Source organism: Lineus longissimus, chromosome 10 (genome assembly GCF_910592395.1).
Source record: "Lineus longissimus chromosome 10, tnLinLong1.2, whole genome shotgun sequence".
In the NCBI taxonomy this organism is placed as follows: Eukaryota; Metazoa; Nemertea; class Pilidiophora; order Heteronemertea; family Lineidae; genus Lineus; species Lineus longissimus.
Window position 1 is genome coordinate 15,557,946 of NC_088317.1, and position 21,568 is coordinate 15,579,513.

At 40.5% G+C, this 21,568-nt stretch overlaps 1 protein-coding gene across 10 annotated transcripts in view; it reads left to right on the forward strand.

The window, feature by feature from the left end:
* LOC135494917 (peripheral plasma membrane protein CASK-like) overlaps positions 1-21,568 on the forward strand; it is a 399,974-nt gene that overhangs the window by 193,548 nt on the left and 184,858 nt on the right. For 6 of the 10 annotated variants that reach the window (XM_064783249.1, XM_064783251.1, XM_064783246.1 and 3 more), the window contains one exon: positions 17,755-17,873. In XM_064783249.1, the coding sequence (XP_064639319.1) occupies positions 17,755-17,873 (119 nt within the window). Of the gene's footprint in view, positions 1-15,816; positions 15,838-17,754; positions 17,874-21,568 lie in introns of all 10 variants that reach the window. The other 4 variants (XM_064783248.1, XM_064783243.1, XM_064783244.1 and 1 more) reach the window with 1 other exon arrangement.

Below are 21,568 nucleotides of genomic sequence, written 5' to 3' on the forward strand. Positions count from 1 at the left end.
GTGTTTGGTTAGGTTGGTGTATCTTAATGATTGCTGTTGAGGATGTGAAAGCCTGGTATTGAAGTAGTTAGACATGGAGATGAAATGGCTGTAGAGATCTGTCAAGTTGAATTCTTATTTGTGGGGTAAACATCTAAAAGTATGTAGACCTGTCACCTTCAGATTTTTGGCGTCTAGTTTGGTAGGTCTCAAGAGGATTGCTGTCGAGACGTAATTGAAATTTTTGAATATGAAAGACAGGCATTGGACAAAAATGTTGTAGTAGCACATGTGAAGATGAAATGGCTCTGTGGATCAGTCAAGTCAGATTTGATTCTCGTGTCTGATACTAGCCGTATGACATCTCACAATTATTAGTTTAACATCTAAAAGTACAGATTTGGGATTTTAACTGTTTCTCTTTGTAAGCTTTGGGACGGGTGGCTCTGTTTCCTGACCATTTGGGGGCAGGCCTATCTGCCGTCGTACTCTCAATTCCATAGAAGTCACAAAGGGAGTAGTCCGGCCTGACAGTCTTTGAATCCTCTGCCACATCACCCGGGCCCTCCGAGGTTACAGGTGCTGATATTTCCACTTTGTCATAGTCCTAAACCCTCTGCCACGCAGAAATTGCAGGCAGAGTAGCGATGCTGGCAGTAACGCATGGACCCTCGGAGGCGACAGCTGCCGACGTTCCACTGCTCCTCTTCAACAACCCTAAACCCTCTGCCACATTGTAGTCTGAAGTACGTGCAGAAATGGCATCGTTGCTGGAAAGTTATAAATCCTCTGCCACATCACACGGGACCTCGAGCTGAGGCGACAGGTGCTGAGATGTTTCTACAGCACCACTCCGACAGCCTTAAACCCTCTGCCATATTGTAGTCTGAAGTACATGCAGAAAGGGCAGCAGTGCTGAAAAGTTAATAATCCACTGCCACATCACCCAGGACCTCAGAGGCGACAGATGCTGGTGTTTCAACTGCCACAATCAAACAGCCCTAAACCCTCTGCCACATTCTAGTCTGAAGAAATTGCAGATACATGTAGGGTAGCGATGCTGGAAAGTTACAAATTCTCTGCCACATCACACAGGGAGACAGGTACTGATGTTTCCACTGGACCACTTCGACAGCCTCAATTCCTCTGTCACCTCGGTGCTGGACAGTTATCCGGTTTTATTCAGGGCAGAGGCTAGGATGAAAAAATGTCAACACACTTTGTTTGCTTTCAGGACTGTGTGGTCTTGTCTCATTTTTCATCTGGCATTTTGTCTGGGTGGTGCCTGCCGTACTTGGGTATTGGGTTCTAAAATGTTACATACTGGTCTAGTATGCTCCAGGGTTACTGCGGAGACAGACTACCCTGCCGAGAGATGAAGTATATATGCAGCAGTGTTGGATCTTGGAATTCTAATTGGTACATGCACGATGGTACTACTATTGGATTCTTGAAGGTTGGTGTGTGTTGCGATAGGAATTCAGTGGGAGTAATCTCATGGATTCGTGTAAGCATCTTATAGAAACACTTCATAGCTCCGGATTTGTCTTGTAATTCTTCTAGTCGAAGTTAGGTGTCTGATGAATTCAAAGGACCTGCTGATGTGTGGGAGTGAGGTTCTGAAGAACAGGTGTCTTCACTGAATAGCGGCTTTGTGATATATACCAGAACAGGGATACACATCAGAACTTATTTTATACTAAGCAGGATTCTGAGCTGCTCATTTGGGAAACACAACACATCAGCCCCTGGAGAACTCAATGACACAATCCTCATACATCAGCTTGTTTCCTCATACTGAAAAAAACGGTAGGTGAGTGCAAACACGTGTAGATTCTAAATCAGGGACTTGGGGTTGATGATTCGTTTTGTACTGTTCTGCTATTTCTCTGTTAATCATCGTAAACCCAAAATAGCTGGAGATTATCAATTCATTTTTCATGAGGCAAACGACTAACATATTATCCATTGGAACTTTGAAATATGATAGCTCAAGCATGTTTTTAAGTGTGGCACTGTCTGATTACTAAAGTGTGGTGAGATAGCTGATATAGGATTTGAAAGGATTGCTCCAAGGTTGGGGATGCCGTTCTGTAAAACTTGTCCCGTCTCCAAACAGCTCTGGATTCATTGATTTATTCGTCAAGCAGTGATCGGGTGCCAGATTATGGAGGTCGGATGAAGTGTTTTGATATTAGTGTGGTTGTAAGCTATTTGGAGATCATTGTTGGAAATAGATAATTACATTCAGGCAGAACTACAATCACCACTGACCTAGAGTAATTTGTTATTTTCCTGTGAAGATTGGTGCAATTGCACAAGAATTGAAGGATACATGTAGGTTGTTTTGTGACATGAGGTAATTTTAAGGGGACAGTGGATGTATACAGAGGATATGTACTTTATTTGTGATTCAATTATTCTAAGATTTTGTGAAGGATATCCATTATTAATCTCGATATGATGCTAAACAATGATAACACAATGTATGCCAGAGGTTTGTATCTATACTAACCATTTCGCTAGATTTTGCTTAATAGAATTTTGATTGCAGAGAAAAGTGCTCTTGCAGTTGTTTCCTATATTCATTTGTGCGTGTATCTCAAATGTCCATGCACTGCAATGACTCTTGTATCATTAATAATCACTCATTTATTAGCTCAGCTGATGAAAGTCAGCAGAGCTGGTATAATAACTATTCAGAATGGCATCTGTCCCTCCATCCGTCAACATGGGTGCACGTTTTGTAACACTTCAAATCTGCCCATGAGGAAGAACAGCCCAGGAAATGCCCTGGATAAAAATTTAGCACGGTTCGACTTAAATTCTTCTCAGCCACGTGCTTAAGGAGTCAATTGCAAAGAATTTGTTACCGCTTTATTCCAATAGATAGAGGCTTGATATAAAGTATGCTATTGCCGGTTTGTAATCATCGACGTAAAATCTTGCTATCCTGCTCCTCTGCATATTATTTCTTGAAGGTAATGTTTGTCTCAATGTCTTGTTGTTCATGCAGGTGACAATGATCATCGAGAGATAAGACTGTTCTCTGCGTCATGTGCATCTCAATTATTGTTGAAGGTACGTCTCAGTGCCTTGTTGTCCATGCAGGTGACAACGATCGCTGACGTAAAATCTTCTAAGACTCTGCTCTGTACTCTTCTCCACTCACGTATCCTTGAAGGCATGTCTCAGTTGCGGATAGATGTGATAATGTTGCTCCAAAGAGGTGGATAGTTATTCTATACTCCATTGGTTCCTTGATAATAACATCACCCTCGGGCCGCCGGACGAATCTCAAACAATCTATATTCGGAAAACAAAAAGCGATTCTGTCCACCACTTTCAGTGGTGTCTCTCTCAACTGCTGATGAAATCATTGATCTAGAATCGTGTACACTATAGCTTTGAGATGCCTGTGGAGCAAGATGTGCGTATAGATTTTATGGCGTGTCGCCAATAGATGGAATTATTTATGATCGCCTGTCAGGACATCTTCGTCGATTTCATTGATTCTCGCGGGCCGTTGTGATATATTGAGATTTTATTGGCATGCTCCGTACATGGCATGCCACCTACTTTGACCTTTACTATTATACTGTAAACTCCCAATTATTTGTGGGCGTTTTATTTTCACATATTTTGCAACTAATCCTAATTCACGAAAATAGAAATTGTGAAAAAGGAATTGTGAGAAAGAAATTTGTCATCTGGATAAATAATCACAGAGTGCTATTCACACTGTTCGTTTTACTGAACATGTAGAGTTTGAAGAAGTGCCTTGGCCTTGACCACAGCCAAACAACCCAAAATCTCCCAAGTCGATCGTAATGTGTGCGCTACAAAAAGATATTCTGTGTCATAGTGATTGAGGGGAATTTCATGGCCTTCTAAAGAGGGACAGAGTTGCACTGAGTGGGTCAATCAAACTAAGCGAGGCCCAGAGTGCCGGCTATTTGACCACTGACCATAATGGCCATGTCGTGAATGTGATGACAAATTGTACCCGGCGGCAACGCGAGCCTCTAACATGTCTAGTGTACGTCATCTACTTAACCATAATACTGTGAACCCATGAATAGATGCACTCATGCGATTTTTCGGTTTCTTAAAGATAGCAACTTTGACGTACCTTAACTTTAGCATTTTGACCATCATTATAATTATACATGTTGTAGTTTCTTTTTCATAGCCTTATGGTTATGCCATTATCGGTAAATGCCAAAAACACGAAAATAAAAAGGCATACGGACATATCAGGGTTTACAGTCTCCTTGACTCATTTGTCCACATTTGCGATTCATAACATGTCTGTTGGAGCGGAATCGGTCCCATGGCGGGTATATTCTACATGCCCTGTATAGTAAATGATAGTATTTGTGGGACAGGTTGGACAGTGCAGTTTGGACGAGTTAGTCAGCTACTAGCCTTGAGTTTGCCAGAAGAGCTGTTGCTATTAAAAAGCTTTTGCAATTAATCTTGTTTGTGGATATTTCACCAGTAACAAGTTTTCTCAAGGATTGATCCCAAACCTCTTTAAAAAGGTTGGAGAAACTGCCAACTCACTTTCACCTGATACATCTGACCAAGAACTGAACCCATGACTCAGAGGTGACAAGAACTGATGATGCCAATTTCTGAAATGTCTCGGAGCAACTAAACCACTCTTGACAGGCGTGAACCTAATAAGGTGAGAAGTGTGATTCTAATTAGATGAAGAGCCTGGTCTGATTCGTACATTAGTTCAAAACTCGTGATCTGTTCATTAGAATTCAGCATTGTAGCCAATTGTACGTGTAGTGTGCCACTCCATGTACCGTGATACCTTCTTCACCACACTTGTGAGTGAAATGAGGTACCAATTGCCAAATATACAACATTTGCAATCATAAGGTGGTATGCAGCCGTTATAAAGCCACATGCAACAATATCATCTGGTGGAAATGACACCATGCTCAGATAAAATGACCTCTGTGTCCAGTGCCTTCTACTTCATCGGATGCAACACCACTTTTTTCCTCAAAAGAGACCTATGGGACCAGTGGGTATCTTTATTAATTGGAAAAAAAGTTCAGCGTACTGGAAGTGCCCTATAAATAACTAAGCAAAAAAGAGCATGAACCCAGTATAAAGTACAATGTTTAGTACAATACAAGTCATTGCCATCGACTGGTTTGACATGGTGTGACCCTGGAAGTGAAATATGTGAAAACAAAGGTCTTGTTTTTCTTGAAATGACTGCAATGTTGCTTATAAAGGTCTTGCACTCCTTCAAGTGATGTCATGCCATGTCTTGACTGAATTATCAAGTTTGTGAAGATCGCTGAATAGAAATTATGGACGTCTCATCAGTATTCTATGATCTTCTTAGCCCCATTTTGTTATGATCTTGATTCTGTCTCATGTGACAGTCGTCTCTTTGCACTTTTTGCAAGATTGCTATTCCTAAAGTCTTTGCATGGCTGGTGATTGTCACATTGTCCATCCCCCGGGAACGTTACATCAAATCCTGCGTTTGGTTTGCATCAAAAGCGTCTTATAAGGCTCCATTATCCCCGCTCTCAGTGATGATTTTAAAAAAGACACAGAAAATGGTTTGCTAATGGAAAACATTGGGAGCAGAAGACAAAATTCCTATATTTATGAAAGACTTATGCCAGGTTTATGAAAAAATATCACAAGTTGTGTTGTCTAATTTTTTGCTATAGTTGTCTCCTGTCTGTTTCTTGTGTAATTCACTTCTTGGCTGGTGCCAGATAGTGTTTCAGTCAGACACAGTTGTGGTCTTATGTTTGGTTTATGCAATTTTGTAGTATTGGAATTGTTCCCTGTGCTATCAAAACTAAAGAAATTGTCGATACGAGAAAACTTTTTTCCCATCAATTAGCTGTAGTGTACTATAGCTGTGACAATGAAAGAGACATCGATAGATGAGAAATTAATCATAGCCATGTAAAAAGTTTCAGCTTGTAACTATAGACATCTTGGCTTCTGGATTGGTTTGCGTCATGTGATGCAGATAATTCTTTGTTAGATGCTTATAACGACACATCCAATTCTTATGGTAATTAATCAAAATGAATTGGAGTAAGAATGACATCTTTTGAGTGGTCCCAAGTTGCTGGCCAAGTAAAAAAGCATTGCTTTTTCTCAACAGACAAGGTTTTCATAATGACCATAATAAACATCACTAACATGTAACACCAAACTGCACAAAAGTCAAAGCTTAATGCTTTTTTATGAGGGTAAAGAACATCAGCCAGGCTAAATCTGATATTTAAACGAAGAATTGGATACAGTAGTTTTCTAAGACCACACTGGATTTCTATGGGTGCATGCAGTTTTCATCTTTTGGGTCCTCTCAATCTTACATGTCTTAGGACAGAAATTGCGGAAATTGTTTGGTTTCTTGTTCAGGGAAATTGAGGCTGCTTCGAAAATATTACACACAGTGGCATAGAATAAATATTTTGCATGCTTTTGAAATACATGAGAAATAACTTATAAGAAAATAACTTTATAAAAAAATGTTGTTTGTGCTGTGTTCGGTTGGGAAAATGATCTCATGGGTGCCTCTGTCTTGATGATGCTGGCTACATCTTTTCATGTTCTTTGCAATGAAGGCTTTTCTGCTCATCGTAAGAAAAAATGGAACGAGAAACATTTTGTCCATTCAGTCAGTTCTCTTGGGTCGTGGAATTTTATTGGTCTGGGGTTCCTTTCCTCTAACTGGATTATTTAAAACGTTATTTATTGGGATTCTTTTACAGAAATGCATTGCGGTATTAGAAGAAGAGAAAAATAACCAAAATCTGTGTGATTAACATGATTAATCAACACCTTTTCAGCAAAAATTTTATCTGATTTCCTGGTGATAACTTATGAAGATATCGTGAAGAAATCCTCCTATCTTTAGAAACGTTGCACAAAAAATATTTCATTTCCCCAGTTTCCTATTTCAGACTTTTTAGGATACCGTAGTAAAAAGATCTGAGCTGTATGCGCGGCTAGCAAATGACAAATTAGTTAGCTCATCCACAAAAGCACCATACTCGTAATATTGCTGGCCACTTCTTACAATGTATCTTCGTAGATCATCAGCAAATATTTCTTGCATGACTTGTCCAAATAGGTGAAAAATCTTGGATTTCTTCTCCTGAATATATTATTGCACCAAACAACTCTGCATGCCAAACCAGCTATTGATATAGGAAGTTTTTCGAGTAGGGAGGATCAATGTCAATGTTAAGTGACTCTAGGGTCTTCTTGTTGCATCAGTTACTTGCCTAGAAAAGGAGGTGGGGGATGGGTAGATGCAGTCAAACCATTTGTCATAAGGAGGCTGTCCGGTTCTTTACTGAATCTGGAAATTGTGAACAGACATCTAAAAACTGTGGTAAGTTACCTGTCCATTATACACATTCCATCCGTGTCAGAGTTAAGGCAAATGTTCACGGCTTTAGAAGAAAATAAGGATATGATGTTTTTTATTTTGGCTGATGATGGATTTTCTTTCCGTTTTGAATTTGAAAAAATCTTTTGGCAGGATTTCTAATTTTGTAGAAAAAAAATGCAGGTGAAAATTGGTTTTTTTCAGTATGGCTACTGAAAAATGAATGATATCAAACAACCTTGCGTGTCGAATGCGCTATCGATAAAAAATGATGGCCTCAGACCTCAGAGTGGGAGGTTCACAGCTACTTAAATGTCACGTGAAAGTCTTGCATGTCAACTCGGCTCCTGTGGAAGCAGTTAGTAGAACATGGGGTGATATCGAAGTACTTCAAAATACTTGCGTGCCAATAAAGCAACTTCAACCTTGCAGCCTACGCCAAGGTTAAAGTCGAGTGGAGCTTTCATACAGCTCACATCAACAAGCCTTGATATTTTATTTATTAATTTTGATATGGACCAAATTAACCCTGTCATCAAAAATCGGGTGAAAGTTCTCAACAATTTAATTAAGGCATCTTAATGAAAGTTATGACACTTCTGTGTCAACGTGTGAAGTATAAAACATGCTTATTGAGGAAAGTTAATTTACTTCAGCATGATCAGACTGAAATAATTCACTCTAAACGGAATCTCAACTGTAAATACAAATGTCAGCATTACAGTCCCCCCCCCCCCCCGGGATGTCAATGAAATTTAGCAAATGGATGTGAAATTTGAATGAACCAGCTTTGAGTCGAAGCACGTCTATTCAAATCTGCACCATCTAACTTGACGAATGCCAAAATTTGGAATAAATACTCGAGTCAGTTCACAAGTTTTGAGACTTTGAACAGACTAAGATATTGACTGTCGGAGTGTCCATTGGAAGCATCAGCACCTCTTCTCTGAGGTCCCGGGTTTGATTCGCAGTCAGTCCCGGTACACTCATGTAATAGAGAGGGCAACTTTCTTCGAGATTTCCTTCGGGGGGGGGGGGGTCTCCAGGTTTCCTCCTACTTTCTTTACAATTGCCCAAAATTGTTTATAAAGCTGATAATGACCTAATTGATACTCTGCACGCCTATCAATGTTATAAAGATGTGGCCTTCACGTTGAATCTCTTTCAAACTGTCAGGTCCGTCAAATCTACTCCCGTGAATTTAGAAGGAGACCACCATAATCGTTCCCGTACCGCGATTCTGAACAAGCTGATGTGATGAATCACTTCCCGTCTATTAAGTACGTCGAATCTAATCTTGTAAATCTTCAAGACAGTCGTGTCGTAGGAAGCGTTTTACTACTTGCTGTTTAGCAACATGTAATGAATTACATGCTTAACACTGGACCGATCAATAACGTCATTGGGAGTTCTGCACAGCGATGAAACAAATCAAAGTAGGGTTGGTCCAAACCTAATTTGCGTCAGGAATCGATCAATTCATCGCGTATTGTCACGAGTGCATAAGTTGGGGAATGGGATATGCCGTTCCTAAAGGCTGTTTATGACCTCCAACCCTGAATCTTTGCCAGCAATAGCTTTTTATTGGAACTCGGTAATGGTCTATTCCGTCAGTTATGTGCAAGAACCGTTCGATGCTTTGAGGCTGGGAACTATATTCATTTTATCAAACCTTGGCCAAACTTCTTCTGGAGAGGGCTGCTAACTTGCTAAAACACTTGAAAGTGGCATTCTCGCATCTCAGTCTTCCCCTCACATCAAGGCAAGGTAATCCAAACCTAATTTGTGTCAGGAATGGATCAATGGAAGTATTGCCGAGGGGGCATAATTTGGGATGATTTGGTGTGTTGGTCCAAAGGACTGTTTATTACCTCTGACCCTGAATCTTGGTTGCCAATTTCTTTTATTGGACGTTAATGATAGTATGTTCAGTCACTTTGATGATTTGGGACTCTATTATCATTAATGGAACCTTGGCCTGGCTACTGCTCGAGAGGGCTGCTACCTGCTAACAAACAAACATGATGGCACATTCTCGCATACAGTGTTAGCCACCTGCTTCTCCCCTTAGCTTCAAAGCAAAGTGACCCAAACCTAATTTGTGTTGGGAATCGATCAATTCATCAAGTATTGTCAAAGGGGCATTAGTCAGAGAATGGAATATCTTGGTCCTGAAAACTATTCATGACATCTGACGCTGAATCTCAGCCGCCTATTTCTTTATTGGAAGTCAATAGGACACTTTTCATACCAGCATGACCAGAGGAGGCTGGTTGATGATGTATTACAGCTAATTCTGACAGCTATTCAATTCAAAATGACCTAGGGTAGGTTTTGCTTTGAGGTAGGCGTGCATATTGAGTTATAGAAACTTGGTCCAACTACCACTTGAAGGGTCTGCTATCTACAGTCATTTCATTTTGTGACTCTCCCCAATGTATAAGCTGCATTCAATGATGAGGAAAGCTCCTGCCCTGGCAGCAGGCTTGTGACAATGGCAAGCCTCTCAGAAAGTCAATAAGCAAGTGCCAAGTGTTTACATTGCCTTCATAAAAAGAGGTTTGAACTTGCCTTTGCAGGCATAGAACGCTTGTCTGTTGACATTCAAACCAGTCCCTGGAACCTTGAAGCTTGGAACTGTAAACATTATTGGGTAATATTGCTGTTATTTTGACTCATCTTTCCACTGCTCCACACTGAAAGTGACATTTAGACTCCTCCCCAGCTAGTGTCAGTGCTTACCTCGCCTTCCAAAACAAGTTGGATATGATACCCACCTTGATATGATGCCAAACCATCTAAGTACCAGTGCAAATCTCTTTCATTGGTAAAAAACAAACATTGCTTGAGGCCAGTCTGTCCCAGTGGATGTGAACACTATTTGGTAATTATGGCAACACCAATAGCAGTTCTGCCTCTGGCACAGGGCTGCCTGAAAAGTGGTGATATGACCCATTACTCAGGATTTGGATTGTGAGTTTCTTCTCGTTGCTCTTTCTGTGTTCAAATGAGAAAACAGAAACTCCTAAAAAGTTGCGTGGTCATGTTTAAAATTACCGTATTTTGACCGAAAATTGTGATATTGGTTTGTAGATCACTAAAAATGCTCCAGCTACATGTAGCCCCGGATTTACTCCTGGATTGTGGGTCAGATGCATAATTTTGGTGCCAACCAAGAATATCTCGGTAAACAGCCAAATTCACTTCCCGGATTATTGCGAGTAAGTTTCATTTAGAAATTATCTTAACCGAAAGAAATTTTTTAACTTGCCAAAATGTGAATCATATGAATTTAATTTTTCTCTTAGAAACTTTTGCGATTTGCAAAATTTGAGATATGTGAAAATTTACAGTGAATGGTGTCAAGTAACCAGTTTCCTTTAGTCCAAGTAGGTTTTTAGTGACAAGACAGTGGCACTACAAGAGAGGACCAATTCTTCCATGTAATCCTCAGTTGTGTTCATCACATCCAAGTCAAATAACAAAGCTTCTAGCCTGCCTCCAATGAAGGGAAATCGACAATGTGAAGCAAGGATAAGTGGGATTTGTCTGCTGATAAGATAGGTGCCATGTTCTATGGCTCTTGACTCAGACACAGGCCATTTATCTGTCAATTTGTCAATGGGTGTCGATTTTACCCAGACAGGTGAATACGTACTTAGACAGATCAAGGAGACTTCTTGCAGCAACCCCCTCCCAGTCATATACCTAAGGACTGCAGGCCCATTCAAATTTGTTTGGGGAATTTTGAGTTTAAAACTCTGGTGTAAAATCCCAGACAAAATGTTTTGGAATAACTCTTCATCTTTTATTATCAAGAACCAAGCTGATCGGATGCAGCTTTTTCGATGTGACATCCTGTTTCCCAACTGGTGATCGCAAAATCTCAGTTTTCCCAACACCTGATCTGACGTCAGATCTCAGCAAATTGGCAAATGCTACCTTTACGAGAACAAATTGCTACAGCTGCTTTGATCATGTTAGAACAACGGACATGTTATCCGCTCGTTACGGGCAATAAGCCATTTAATTACCTATAAATCAAAGATGCGACATTATATTACCGGACACGATTTCCCCGAGCGTTGGCCGCTTGTGACAAGATCAGAGATTGATTTCCCTGTTGTAATCAACGGGGAAGGTAGCTGAGATGCTAGTGATTTGATTTGCAGGTGGTAGTGAGCAGGGGAGGGAAGATGGCAAGGTATGGGCAGATGTCCTGAGGTGTTTTGGGGTTCATGGGCAAGTCAGCTGGATATGAAATCTCCATTGCCAGCCATAGGCATTTAAACTTTTGGCAACCAATCTGGTACTCCCAAGGACCAGAGATGCTGGTGCTTACAATTACAGGTGAAAGTAATCAGGAGAGGGACGATGGCATATGGAATGGGCAGCCAATGCTGGGAAGTCATGGGTAAGTCAGCTAGGAGAAGAATCACCAATGTCAACCAATGGCATGCCAGCTGTTGGCGAGCAGTCAAGGACTCTTAAGGTAGCAGAGATTCTGGCTCTTAAAGCGAACTGGAACCGCCGAGCGATTTATTCAACTTTTCGACTTTCACCGCCCGAGAAAGTCGAACTTCCAACTTCATATTCGAGTTCAAATTTGTAGCTTTGCCCCCAGTGCCCGAGCATGCGCAGTTCAATTTGTTATCATTGAGAATCATGTGAGAATCACGTGAGTCATGCGATCTTTCATTCATGAGTTTTCGTAGTAAATTCCATAGTAGTGACGTCACTCAATGATTGACAGCTAGGCGCCATGTTTCATTCATGCCTCGTTCTGATCACCCGATACGCGGGAAATGAAAACGAGGTCATACGAACTGGCTCGGCGGTTCCAGTTCGCTTTAAGTGCTGGCAAAAACACATTATGTGTTTTGGTGCTTATGATAATAGGTCTACTAGGGGAGGGAAGTCATGCCAAGCTTTTAACATACATAAGTAATCATGTGATGAAACTGCCAGGTGTCTGATCACCAATGCCAGCCGTTCGACACTCAATGTTTGGTGACCAGGCTGGCACACCTAAACTGCTGAGGATCTGGCACTTGCAGTCACAGGTCTCAGTAGTCAAGTTGCCTTCATTATTACATCCAGTTCCTGCAGGTACTTACATTGTAAGCACTCAATTTATCAACACTTTGACATAAATGCACTCTTGAGCATCTTCTTCGACAAATAAATGGCTTGCTGTCTCTAGCATTTAAAAGGTAAAAGCAAAAAGGTAGACACCTGTCCTGATTTTTTGGATTGCTCCTACTTATCCATGACACTTGCTTGTGAAATTGACTTCCTTGATTGGCACACAGCTAATTGCACTTGACAACTAAAGCTTGTATATGTCGATATCAAGGAAAGCTTTGCAGAGCCTATCAAAGCAAGTTATTTTCTCAGAAAGTTTTTTTCATTTTCCATTAGTTGAGAGGTTTAGGAGGTTACTAGTTAATTATAGTATCATTTCTCTGTTTATTGTGAGGTTTAATAGGAGGTTGTTTGAGGTCATTGCTCTTTCATTTCTCGAGGCAGCATCGTTTTAGTCCATTACTATACCGGCTCTATCATTTCTCAATTTATTTCTCCATTTATTGAGGGGGCTTAGCATGTCATTTCAGGTTGTTGCCCTTATCAATCTGTTATTGAGGACATGCACTGAAGGGAATCGGGTAGCTAAGTATTCTGAAGAGTCTTACATTTTTCTGATGGCAGACAGGATACATGTTAGTTGCTTTTTTTGCTTTTCTAAGTCAACTCAATGTCAACTTGGTTGATGAAATCTGAGTGTTATAAAAATCATACTGCTTGTAAAGTAAAATGTGGCATTATAACCTTAGTCGAATATTTTCTGGGTTTATTGAGTTGTATGTGACCTTTTGATCTTGGCCACACTTTCCTCTTTCACTGCCAAACACTTGCACGAACGCATTACAAAACCAATCACTTGCTTGCGAAACACGTGTGGGTACACTTTTCCCCAGTGCAACTATAATCCATTAGATGTTGATTTGATATTTCTTTGGGAGCTAGCCAGCAATATGTCAGTTGTTGAAACCAGCACAGCCATCTTAAGGGGTGTAGGTCATGAGCTCAGAAAAGTCGCATCAAAATCTGCTGTTTAAAGGCACTAGGCAGATAACCCCCTCTACAAACAGCTTCACTCAAACATTTTGTCAAAGCACTTTACATTTATTCCCCAGCCTAATGCTAAAAACCTTCTGCAGAAACCGAGGGGCACATACTGCATGTACTTGGCAATTTAAGGCAGTTGAAGGAAGCTTGAACTCATGGCCTTCTGATCATAAGTCTGATGCTCTTTCACTCTGCCACCAAGCTCCCCACTTCAGAAGATATTGGTCTCTTGTTGTGGCCAAATGCCACTGCACTGTCATAAACATGATAAAAGGAAAGATCAGCTAATCAAATCAGTTGAAAAAAATCATTGCAAGGGAAGCCATGCTTCAGGCATCAACCCATGCAGAGAATTAAATCACAAAAAGGCAGCATCCCCATGGACAGGGGTTTAGGAGGGTCTATCTGAGGCAGAACATTGCATGTACCTTCTGGATCCGTAATATTCGGATGGAAAAGTTAATCACAGATACTGGCTTGATATGAGAAAGCCCCAAGGAGTTGAGTAGATGTTGTTCGTGGAATAGATTCTTCTTGGGTGAGAAAGCAGGCGTGTCTGGGAGTTTTGATAGTGTGCTGTCTGATACAATTTGACTTAGGTAGACGGCATGAGATATGGTGATGAGAATTCATGTGGCGATTGTCTCCCGAAGATGAAATCGGTGTGTCAATGTTTGAATCGTTGTCTTCAAGGCTACACAACAAATGATTTTGTAAAGAATATTGCCTGATACCTTGGCATATGTAAATCTTCCAAGGAAATAGTGAGTGTTTGTAAAAGTTAGCTTTACAGCCCCGGACAAGTATAAACAATGCAATGTTCTAATAGAATACGAGGTTTATAAGAAAGCCACAAGGACCGGAATAGATCTTGAATCGCATGAATTGCGCCCCTTAAGAATTGGTGACGTTCAAACACTAGTCTTATCTTATGTCCGAAAAAAAATAATGTTTAATCACTGCGTGAATTGTACACCCGAGTAAGCTATATGACAACTGACCTCGTTGTGGTTGAGCTTCAATCAATAGAGATTTTGATGATGGTGGTGATTGGTGATACCAGATTAGTGTCATGGGCATTGATCCCAACAATTTAGACCTTGATCATATCTCAACTTGTACATCCCTGTTGACGTCAACCCACCCTGTCTATGACCTGATTAAGGACATATATTTTCCAATAGCTGTTGTCCATAAGCAATCTTCTACACGGAACATTGAACTTTGGCTGGATTTGAATGAGTACTTGTAAAGACAGACAGTTTGGGTCTCACTGGATGAGCTCCAATCAAATGAGATTTGGGTGATGGTCGAGGTTGGTGATATGAGATAAGTGTCTCCATTTATCCCTGATTATTTCTCGACACGCACTCTTCAACTTGTATTGGGGACTGATGATTTACCAGCCTGCCAATTTAGGTGCTGCCCATAGACATGATAGACGTCCTGGTCTAAAGGACAGTTGTACTTTGGCCAGATAAGCACCAATCAGTAATGATTTGCATGATGGATGATATTCTTGATACGTGGCTTTTCTGTCTGATTGGTGGTATATAACTTTCTTTTGTTTTCTCTTGTAGGCAGTGCCATGGCACAGTGGTGGTTTGAATGTTAGAGTGTCAGAGTTCTTGGTTGTGAATCTCTTCTGAGGCACTTAGTTCTTTCCCATAGTAGCTGCTCCAAACATCCCTTGGAAGGCTCTGGGATGACGAGGCACTTTGAGCAAAGACATATCCATGTAAAAGCGCTGTAATTTTAACTTTTTTCATTTTTAGGTGTTTGTTATGCACGGAAGACATTTTTCTATCAATAATATTCCTTTACAGTTCCAGTGGTCTAATCTTCAATGTACTTCAAATCATTCCTTATTTGAACCACCAACCTGCTGGTTTAGAGATGACATGGCTAGACCCACAAGGCCACCTAAGACCACTGTTCACCCATGGGGGTCCCTCCCTGGCTCCCCAGGCCTTGAGTCCCCAACCACCATATCTCTGTTTCCCATGTTTCCCCCTACATACTCAATATTTAAACTCACCTTACATTCTAATTCGACTTATTTTTCATCTTCATTGCACTTGTTGATTTGTTTCTAGCCAAATCCTCATTTCCTAAATTGAATTTCTAAAGTTTCTCATTGGGGAAAGTAATCTATAACTTAATCGGATGTCCTACAGGTTCAGTGATTTGAAGACAAATTCATCCTACATCTAGGGGTTCTGGAATTATGTTACTTACTTCTTACTTACATTCGGCGATCATTAAATCCCGATTCTAACGTTTTGTTTCTTTGATCTTTCCCCAATGCTTCTTAGGGTTTGCCATTGCAAAAACAGGTAGAGTCACTCTTTTCCATCACAAAACTAAAGTTCGTCAATTTTCTTTTCTTGTTTCATTTTCTTTTGACTGTTGTTGTAATTGCAGTTGTTGTTTAGAAATAGTTGAGAATAGTGAAGAAGTATGTCATAATTATTCTGCGATTACTCTCTGTCTTGAAATTCTTAAAAACTGCTTGACCTCTGCTGAATTTCAAATTAAAATTTTAGGTTCAAAGTTGTTTATTAAAATGGAATTTCATGGATCATAAAATCATCAAAATCTTTAAGTTCAGTGCGAATTTCACAGATTGAGTCAGTGATATCATAGAGCAAATTCGCCTTCTTGTCTTAGGACATTAATCATAAATTTAATGATATAAAGCATGCAGTTGTCTTTGTGTAAAAGGGAAACTCGATCAAGAAATACCTGTAAATTATGTAAATTTTCTTTCTTGTTTTAACTCTTGTTAAATATTGTTAGCTCTCCTCTCAAATTTTCCTTCATTTTCCAATTTCACTTCTGCTAATGCCTCCCTGTCCTCTTCACCTTCTGACGTGTGGAACAACTTTTTGTCCAATTCTTTGTGGGGGAAATGTTGTAAACTACAGTTTTGTTTTAGAGTAAAAGGTGGTTGGTTAGTCACGTTGTACCATTAGAAATTTTTCTTCTTACTTCAAATCTGTTAGTTTTGTTTTCTTGCCCTATTCACTACATTATCATATTGATGGTATTATGCTTGAGAATTTCATATATCTCTGCCCCAAATTGATAAGAAGTTCAGAACAGTATGAATATGGTTACGATGTGTTTGTTAGTGTACAAAAATGCACTGCATGCCTGGTACTTTCTCCCACTTTCTTCACGGCTGTTCAAAATAAGTACTGTTGTATTGAGTGTCACGTTGCATTTTCTGGCCAAAGACCGTGTCATTCAGCGTTTCAGGGGTGGACTGCCCATCTGCCTCTGAACTGTCTTTTGACAAAGCAATCTGGTTGAGTTTGTAGAGGACTTGACATCTCACGATTCATGCATCGATGAAAGATTATTCAAAACAACACATTGTTGCCTATCAAGACTGGATTTTGCCTCTTTAAAGATGAGCGCCTCTTGTAGTGGAGTTCAGCCACTTTTTTGTCAGCCGCTGTTGATTTTTAGTTCGCCTCTGGTGAGCTTATGCGATACCGTGGCGTCCGTCGTCGTCTGTTAGCGGAGAGCACGTTTCGTCACCGCTAGGGTTAGATGGCGAAAACTAGCTGTCATGGCAGCTTTGGGCAATATGCCTAGGCTTTTTTTGCTTTTTCGCGATATGATCTACTTTCTGGCCTCCAGGCGGCCATCTTGGAAATTGGTTTTTTGCCTTTTGAAGCTAATGGTTGTACACAAAATGTTTATGGTTGGTGTATCTAGTAAAGTTAAATGACACATCACCCAGGTTTTTTATTTGACCTACTTTTTAAGGTCACAGAGGTTCTAAACTTGTGAGGACATTACATCTAGGGCCCTCTATTCTACCCCAAAAATTTGTCCCGCTCGGACTTAAATATGGCCGCCAGGCGGTCATCTTGAAAATTAAAGAAAGTTGGATTGCAACCAAATTTCATGTGATTGTATATCTATGTACTCTCTACAATATCCTTGATTTTCAGTCAAATGCATCGACCAATATGGCCACCAGGCGGCCATCTTGAAAATTAAACAAAGTCCTATTACTCCGAAACTAATGATCGGATTGCAACCAAACTTAATGTGATTATGAATCTATGTATTCTTATCAATATCCCTAATTTTCTGTTAAATCCCATGACAAATATGGCCGCCATCTTGGAAATCCAACGAAGTCCTATTACTCCTAAACTGTTGAACAGATGTCAACCAGTTTCCATGTGACATGTACACTTCTTTCAAGGCGGCCTTTCTCTTTTCTCTTTCCGTAGCTGTGTCGCAGATCCTGGACAGTTTGGAGGAGATTCAGTGTCTGACTGACTGCAAAGACAAAGATGTCGACTTCCTCCAGAGCTTATTCGAAGATTCACAGCTACATGCATTACTTGAGGTAAGTACATTTTATTCTTTCTCTTACTCCCTTCAGTACAGTTCTGGTCATATGAAACCACCATTACTATGGTTACTGTGGACAAAACAGCCCCAGACTAAGGCTGAAACTCTTCATTCAAATGATCATCAGCAGTCAATATAAATCATGCTACATGTACATGTAGTTCAGCTCCTCATTAAATTCTGATGACATGAATGATTTAGACATGATCTGTTGTCTGATCGGAAAGTTGTTGATCATCCATCTGGTTAAAAGCCTTTTAGTTTTTGACAAAATTTGCCTGAGGCATCAAGAGTTTATAGAAAATTGTTTGTTGTTTGTCTCAAACCCTAAGTTCAGCAAACACAAGTAGCTGAGAATTTCTCTTTATTCATTCCAAGTTGCTCATAAATCACTATTTTCTCGGCGCCAAGAAGTGTAGTAATTTTGCCTCCGCAACCCGTGGGACTACTTCGTCATGATTAGGATGGTTTCACTTTTGATTGTTGCAATCTATTCATGCGGGTCACAGTCTGGTGATGGTGAATATGTTAAGACTTCCACTGAATTTTGTTTGGAGTATGGCTGGGGGATAGGCACTGGAATTGGGATCATTAGTGAAGTGCAGTGGCTTTGAAACTGTATTAATACTGTTTTGCCTTCGCAACTTTTGGAGACCACTTCATCATTATCCTGAGGATGGTCTCACTTTTTCATGCGAGACTCGGTCTAGTTTTTAGCTAGTAGTATAGCTGTTCAAATGGTGTCCGTCCTGCAATCCATCCATCTAGGGACCCATCTGTGGACAAAATTGGACATTTCTGACCGGGAAGGCCTAGCCACTTCGTTGACGGTGCTAAATTAGGAGTTGCCCAAGGTGAACTCAAAAAACGAAAAATCGGCGCGATCCGACCTGTATTAAGAGAATGAGGTCATTTCGCGTTTAGATTTCTTTCCCTTTTTACCTCGGTCCACAGAGCAAATATTGTTTTCAAATGTGGCTGAATATTTTTAAATATTTTTTCATTTTTAGCTCACCTCTTAGCAGAGGTGAGCTTATCCCATACCGTGGCGTCCGTCGTCCGTCGTCGTCGTCGTCGTCGTCGTCGTCGTCCGTCGTCGTCCGTCGTCCGTTAGCAGGGCACGTTTCGTAACTGTTAGAGCTATTAAGTTGAAACTCGGTACACATGTACCCTTATGTAATGACACCTTGGAGACCAAGTTTCGGTCCGATTCGTTTCATGGTTTGGCCACCAGGGGGCCAAACGTTAAAAGTGAAAATATGCAATATCTCCCTTAATAGTAGTCGGGAAATTTTGAAAAAAATATGGTAGGTACTTCTAGCAAAGGTGCATCATATATCCTCCGGGTTTTTGATTTGACCTCCTTTTCAAGGTCACAGAGGTCAAATGGTGTAAATTGGCCGTTAGGATGTAACGATGGCACGTTTCTAAACTGCAATGGCTATTGATACCAAATTTGGTACACATTTACCCCTTAGTCAGGTGATCTTAGGGACCGAAGTTTGGTCCAATATGATTCACCACTTGACCACCAGGGGGCAAAATCCAAAAACCTTAAAAATGTGATTATTCCTTAACTTCTTGCCCGATTGCCACCAATTTGATATCATGGGTACATCTAACCACCATACAGTATATGTCACACAGGTTTTTAATTTGACCTTCTTGTCAAGGTCACAGAGGTCAAATGGCGTAAATTCGCCGTCAGGCCGTGACTATGGCACGTTTCTTAACTGCAATGACTATTGATCACAAATTAAGTACACATGTACCCCTTGGTCAGGTGATCTCAGGTACCGAAGTTTGGTGCGATCTGATTTGCCGTTTGGCCTCCAGGGAGGGGGCCAAATCCTAAATTCTTCAAAATGCCATTATTCCTAGTAATGACTTGCCCGATTGGCACCAATTTTATATCATAGGTACATCTAATTCTAACAACCATTCAATGTGTCACCCGGGTCTTCTATGATTTGACCTACTTTTCAAGGTCACAGAGGTCGAATGTATTGTAAATTGGCCATTTTGGGGAAATTGTAATTGCTTGGACCTACATCAAACCTAACACTACATGACTCAATACCATGCTCTTTATCCATCTTTCCTCCACATGAGGTGAGCACAATGGCCCTGGCCATTTCATTTACTTTTAATGGAATTAATATAGTTTTCACCGCCAGTTGGCGCTGCAGGCACATTGCCTGAATTTTGGCGATTTCAAATTTGGCGGTGGCTTAACTTTTTTGCAAGCAGTGCCGCTGATTGGCCGATCGATAGAAGAGATGCCACCATTTAAAAATGGCGGTAGTCGCTGCTTCAATGAAGGTGAGTGAACTTTCTCATGTTCAATCGGTTGATACTCTTTTAATCAACATGACCATGTACCTGAAATTTGTTTAGGTACTGAAAAGAGTCTATATAATTCAGATTTATCAATAGTTTTTGGCTCACCGTAAGGGGAGTCTATATGATAGCGCTGTGTCCGTCGTCGTCGTCGTCGTCGTCGTCGTCGTCGTCGTCGTCGTCGTCGTCGTCGTCGTCGTCGTCGTCGTCGTCGTCGTCGTCGTCGTGGTATCCTAACAGTGGCACGTTTCTTAACTGCTAGGGCTATGAACTTGAAACTTTGTACACAGAATGCCCTAGTTCAGCTGACCTCTGACACTGATTTTCGGTCCGATCTGATTCTCTGTTTGGCCACCAGGGGGCCAAATGTCGATATCTAAAAAGTGTGATATCTCGCTTATTAGTGACTTGTTTTCGATAAAACTTTTGTTGTAGGTACTCATAGAAAATATACATTTTATATTATACGGGTTTTTAATTTGACCTTGTTTTCAAGGTCGCAGAGGTCATATGGCGTAAATTGGCCATTAGAGTGTAAACTATGGCACGTTTCTTAACCACTAAAGCTATGAACTTGAAACTTGGTACATATAACCCCCTATATCACATAGCCTCTGGTGCTGAATTTTGGTTCGATCTGATTCCTAACTTTGCCACCAGGGGGCCAAAAGTGGAAATCTAAAAAGTGTGATATCTCGCTTATAAGTGACTTGTTTTCGATAAAACTTTTGTTGTAGGTACTCATAGCAAATATACATTTTGTATTATACGGGTTTTTAATTTGACCTACTTTTCAAGGTCACAGAGGTCATATGGCGTAAATTGGCCATTAGAGTGTAAACTATGGCACGTTTCTTAACCACTAAAGCTATGAACTTGAAACTTGGTACATATAACCCCCTATATCACATAGCCTCTGGCGCTGAATTTTGGTTCGATCTGATTCCTAACTTTGCCACCAGGGGGCCAAAAGTGGAAATCTAAAAAGTGTGATATCTCGCTTATAAGTGACTTGTTTTCGATAAAATTCTTATGGTAGGTACTGTTTGGAAGAATACATCACATATTTTACGGGTTTTCAATTTGATCTACTTTTCAAGGTCACAGAAGTCATATGGCGTAAATTGGCTGTTAGAGTGTAAACTATGGCACGTTTCTTAACCAGTAAAGCTATGAACTTGAAACTTAGTGCATATAACCCCCTACATCAGATAACGTCTGATGTCGAATTTTGGCCTGATCTGATTCTTTATTCGGCCACCAGGGGGCCATAACGGAAAAAGGAAGAAGTGCAATATCTTGCCTATTTGAGTGAATTGTTTTCGATAAAATTTTATGGCAGGGACTCCT